This window comes from Gossypium hirsutum, chromosome A06 (genome assembly GCF_007990345.1).
Source record: "Gossypium hirsutum isolate 1008001.06 chromosome A06, Gossypium_hirsutum_v2.1, whole genome shotgun sequence".
Classification (NCBI taxonomy): Eukaryota; Viridiplantae; Streptophyta; class Magnoliopsida; order Malvales; family Malvaceae; genus Gossypium; species Gossypium hirsutum.
The window spans coordinates 19025700-19031591 of record NC_053429.1 but is presented as its reverse complement, the minus strand read 5'-3'; the positions used below and the strand labels follow the sequence as shown (position 1 = coordinate 19031591).

Genomic DNA, 5892 nt, shown 5'->3' with positions numbered 1-5892 from the left:
AATTACTAATAAGATTATGATATATAAAACATTTTTATTGGATGCTAGTTACATTTGAGGGTAAAATGGGATGAAAATAATAGTTTATGTATTAATATGAAGGAAAAAAAGTATGGTTGAGAGAAAAATAGTGACTTAAGCCTTTTATTTATATTTTAAAAACATATTATTATATAATTTTTGAAATTAATTTAAAGTTTTACAAAAAGTTTGTCCTAGTACAATGAAATATATATATTTAATTATTAGCACAAATCTGACATTAAATTTTGAGGGTATAATTAAAATTTTTAAAATTTTTGAGAGATTTTATTAAGTCTAATTAAAACTTTAGAAAAATTTTGAAGCTTAATTAGAATTTAATTCTTTTAGTGTAATTAAAATATTTAAAATTTTAATGAAAAGTTTTCAAAGTAAATTCTTAAAAACATTTAAAAATTTGCTGGCCTTGGGTTCCTAACCCCAATGATCATCTACTTCAAAATATATTATTAATTATTTTACAAAAATCTAAACTTTAAAACATTAAAATTAATCTTAAATCCTTAAAGAAATGCATCATGAACATGAAGATTTGTCTGTTAATAATTCAAAAAAGGAGTTACAAATAAATTTATGGCTTATTTTATTCTATTTTGTTTTGGTGTGTTGAGAGTTGATCTGCTTGTTGGCTTTGAGCGAAAGTTAAATGATACCAATAATTTCAAAGTTAAACCGACTGTTTTTGTTTTGGATGTTTGGACTTCAGATTATGAATTAATTATTGGATTTTACAATATAAAAATGATTACTTTTGGAAAGGATTTATTACATTTCCATTGTACAAAATCCTGGCTGTTGAAAAAAATTAACTACATACAAAAATATGATAGAATCAAAGAAACAAAAAGAATGAACAGGCTTAGCCCACTGTTGCTATAGACCTTGGACTTGGCAGGCCCATAGCTGCAATCCGTGGGGAAAGGTGGATTCTTGGACTGGGTCGTGGTGAAGGAATTGGACCCAACTTCACCATTCCTGGAGCCACCCTTGGTGATAGGTTTACCTGTTCCAGTGCTTTCCATTGAAGCTCGCTAGGGTAGTCTCGCACGCACCCGATACGGGGTCCGACCCCTGTCGTCCACTTGCATGACAATCTCTTGGCCATGCTGAACGCTGCTGCTTCTTCCTTGCCACCTGCGCCATTGGTCTCAATCTTCACATCTTTCTGATCATCACCACTGCTTCTTTTTGCCCCCCTCACGCTGTCACCTTCATCATTCTCATCAGCTTTCCGGCTTTTATCTGATTCGGGTTTGGGTTTGGATTCTTTATCTGGAGTAGGAGTTTGCCCGTATGAGTTGTCATCATCAACGGCACACCTCTGTAATCAAAAGATCACAAGCAACATGAGTAAATTTATCCAAGCATCTAAAGATGGAAAGAAGGATTAATTTAAATTCATCTTTCTAAGAAATGAGATGCTACTCCCTCAATTTTAATTAGTTAGAAATATATACGAAAATTAAAAAAGTTAGTGTTAATTTATTAAATGTAACTTGTTAAATTATTGATTTTTGTTATATCCTTACACAAAAATCATGGATATGATTTTTAGATTAATGTCAAGGTTTAACAACATTAAGCTAATATCTCTTATTTTTTTTATAAAGGTTAGTACTCAATTATGATAAATTAAAGTATAAATTTTATTTTTTTAATATTCTTTATAAACATCGGAAAAAAGAGAGAAAAATATATTTTACCTTAACATTTGTGAGATTTACATTATTTTCCTCGAGAAAGCTAATGAATTCCATGAAATTTTCTTCCGTTGGATGATAATGACCACTGTATGGCCATATAGCCTGAAAAAAAAAAAAACACCAAGAGTCAGTGGAAAACATTAAAGATTAATTTCAATGCATTACATGCATGTATGAACGGAAAGCGAGTTGTACCTGGAGAACTCCATCACGAGCAACCAATCTTCCAGCTGCCGTGGTGGCACCGCCGGCTAGAAAACTAGAATGTTGAAATTTGCCCTTTTTCTTTTGACCCACATACAAGGCTCTACTTGTGCTAAGGACAAATATCCATTTGGATTCACCTGTGGTATCCACAGGTGACCCACTTTGCCTATAAGCAAGCCGCCCATTCTCAATTATTACTTCATATTCTTCCCTTTCTTTCTGCCAACAATTATTTAAATATGATTAGATGTAACCAAATATTAATATTATATAGACACACATGCAGCTATTGTTGAAACTTACTGGTCCAAGATATGTGATGCACTGCTGTTGTAGTTTTTTCCTTGGACATTTCTCAAGATTTACTTCTTTCCCATCTCCAACGTCCAACCTTTTAAATTAGATAAGAACCTTTTAAATTAGATAAGAAAAATAATGAAAATATTTTAGAATGTAAACTTTTGACTTTTAGAGATTCGATCATTCCCTATGTCAAATACAGAAAATTTTGAAAGGCTGCTGATTAATAATTACAATAATTACCAGTAGAAGAAAGGCTGTGTGCTTTCGCTTGAGAACCAAACGTCATAATACATGTGTAAGTTATGACCGTACCGATGTCGTGGATCAATCTGTAAGGAATTAAAGGGGTGATGGCTTAGAGTCAGACATAGCTTTAGATTATCACATATTTATGTCAACACAAATTAAATCAACCGGCAAAAATGATAAATTCCCATGTGCCTTTATTAGCTTTTCAGCTGTTGAATATCTTAAACGTAAATTTCATTATGTTTTAAACTGTTTCAAGGAATAATGTAGTAAAGTATTTCTTCATTCATTGTATTAACTTTTAGCCTTTGGAAACCCTAGTTCGAGCTGCATGCAGATAATAGTTTAAAAGTGTATATATCCCTGTATGTGTTTAAACAACTTACAGCTTCAAGCCAGTGTTGAAGGGCTAGTTTTTTAGCTTTTTCATCCTTGGACAATCCCTTTCCTACCTGCAGCCAAGGAGGAAGAAATACCATCGATAAATATATTGGTTAAAAAGAAAGACAAATATATATACATATATATATAGACGATCCAACCGAATGTGTTTTAAAAAAGTACCTTTGCAGCTTTGGTCTTGGCTCTTACCCACCGTGAAACTGCAGATTCTGGTTTCTCAACCTCGAAGAAGGACACAGAGTTTTGCTTGAGCTCAGCTAGGTCTAATACCTTCCACCATAGCTCCTCAATCACCACTGCACAATCTGCAAGGTTTCTTCGAGTCCGGTAGCTCTTGTAGACTTTTTGAAGCTTAACAGCAGCCGCATCAAGCTCACTAACGGGTCTCGGCGAGAACAAGATTGTTGGTTTCGGTAGAGAAAGTGTGGCCATTGGTTTATGTATTAATCCATTCGAAGATGATTTCCTTTTGTCTTGAACCAGGTCCTGGAACGAGTGAGCTTTGTCAAGCAGTACTTGATAATAATCAGCTTTGCCGTTTCTCAAATTTTTCGAATTTTTCCTTTGAATCTTAGAATCTGACCCAACTGAATTGATTATGGTTTCTGAATCTGTTCCCTTGAAGCTATTTACCCTCAAAGTCACCTCTCTATCTTTTGAACGGAGACTGATGTTGCAGGCTAAATTGAAAAACCTGTGGCTTAGAATTTGTTGCCAGGCTGATAGAAGCAATGAAAGAGACAATCCCATAAGCCTTCAATTAGTTTATGACAAGATAACCCTCACTACCTGCTCAACATGATTGATAAACTAATTAAATACAAGATAATACAGATAGGATTAAGCTAAAAATGATGAATTTCCTTATAGAAAAATGGCCAGCTTCATGTTAAATATATTTATTGTTTTATATAAGTATGTAGTTAATTGATTTTTTTATTTGTTAACAATGATAAATAAATATTTGTATTTAACGATTTCTCTTTTCTCGGAATCGATATGAGAAAACAGTAGAGTTCATGTCCCAAAGAAAATTGAAAAAGGCAAAGCTAAAGCTAAAGTTAAAAGGCAAAGCACTTGCAAGTAGCAAATTGATTAACTCCAATAATTGAAGGGAAAGAAAATGCAAAAACATCGACTCTTATGCAACTTCATTAATCATTTTGAAAGAGAAGAATATGAATATCAATACCTGTATCCTGAATGAGTTCTTCAGATATGTTTTTTTCCCTCTTTCTCAGTCTAACTGGAAAACAAAAACAAAAATCAAAAGATGTTTCCAAATCCTCTGCCCAAATGCCATCTCTTATTATATATATAGGACAAGAAGAAGTATTATGGAATCCAACTAATAAACCTTTAAATATTGCTGCCTAGAAAGGGCAAGGAAGTCGTAGCCAGTGAGATAGGTTTTGGATTATAAAAATGATGGGTTTAATTCAACGGTTTAAAGGCTCGTGGGCTAAAAAAAACACGAGTCTGATGAATTCAAAGCTTTAAATGTCGGAATTATTTTTTGAGGAAAAGTTTTCAAGGGTTTTCAAACTTCATTCCCTTTCCTTCCTGGAACCTTACCTGGAGACCCCCCTACGTGCAAAAGGAGAAGATAGAGAAGGGAGATTGGTCAAAGAAAGTAAGCTTGTAATTTAAAGTAAATCTATCCATGAAAAAACACGAAAGCGCTTTAAAATCTCCATGGGAATTGGTACTTTCTTTCTTGTTGTTTTTCTTTAATTTTCACGACAGTCAACGGGTTTATAGCTCGTGGCTTTGGTCATTCAAGAACGCGCTTTTTTTTTTTTTTGTGCTTGAATGGATTTTGTTTTTTACATTTTTTATCTGTTCTGACTATGGCTGCCCGCCACTGCCATGCAAATGCATTCATATGTATATTCCCGCCACTTTTCTTAACTTGCTTTTCTTAAACTTTACAGCATCAAAAACATTACTTGTGCACCCCACATTTTATTTTCTTCTCAAACTCCCTATATATACACCAATGTCAAAATAATGCAGTTTTATAATGAGATTTTGGACCAGAGTTAGTTTAATTCAATTTATTCGTGGAATCATTTTTAAGTAAAACAGTTTTAGGATGATTCCTAATGGAATTTTGGACCAGAGTTAAATAAAAGAAAAAAGAATCAAACTTAAAAAACTAAAATTTTAATTTACTCATGTTTAACAAAAGAATTATTAGCTATTTATGACATATATATTTTCAAATATTCAATTTTAAAATACTTAAATAAATATCATTAAAACCAAACATGAACAAAGAGAATAAACAAACCCAAGACATAAAGAGGGAAAACTAATTCAGAATAATAGATTTACCCCATACACCCTCACCAACTTTGAAATTACTTAATACATAATCGGCCTGTAAGAAAACTTGAATAAAAGGGGTGAAACACCCCAATGACAGACAATCGCATAGCATAAAGCTGCTTGAGTAAATGGCTCAACTATTTTATTAACAATTTGTAGTGTCCAACGGAAAGACATGCGCGAAAATTGAAACTTCAGCCATAAACAATCACGAATCATAATACCAAACTCGGAGACATTCAAAGACGGTCGATTTAGAGCAGTATAACATCCTGACAATCGGATTCAACGATAATGGAGTCCATATGCAATGAACAAAGCCAAGATAGTGCCTCACGAACAATCATTATCTCTGCCATGCGAGTCTCCCAAACACCCATATAGATCCGAAATCCCTTTGAAAAATTTACCGATCGAGTCTCCAAGTACTTCATCGAAACTAGTAACATTAGACTTAAGATAGACGGCTCCATCATCAACATTACAACTAGTCCACTGACCAGTTGGTCTCTCCCACGATGTTTGTTGAAGTATAGAATGAACTTAGCAAAAACAACTTCTTTCTTTCTTCATTGAATAAGAGAGAGGTTCACTAACATATTTAACACATGCAGCCCATAACTGTTTATTAACAACTAACTGACAAAGCTAACAA

At 33.3% G+C, this 5892-nt stretch overlaps 1 protein-coding gene across 1 annotated transcript; it reads right to left on the bottom strand.

Moving 5' to 3' along the window:
* Positions 1 to 787: 787 nt before the first annotated feature.
* Positions 788 to 4605, bottom strand: LOC107897725 (IQ domain-containing protein IQM1). Its single transcript, XM_016823281.2, has 8 exons — positions 4099 to 4605; positions 3069 to 3695; positions 2891 to 2956; positions 2496 to 2584; positions 2256 to 2343; positions 1941 to 2171; positions 1746 to 1847; positions 788 to 1363 (listed from the first exon to the last, which is right to left on the bottom strand). Exons 2-8 carry the CDS (start codon positions 3654 to 3656, stop codon positions 902 to 904), a joined length of 1626 nt encoding a protein of 541 aa, XP_016678770.1. The 5' UTR covers positions 3657 to 3695; positions 4099 to 4605; the 3' UTR covers positions 788 to 901.
* Positions 4606 to 5892: the final 1287 nt, after the last annotated feature.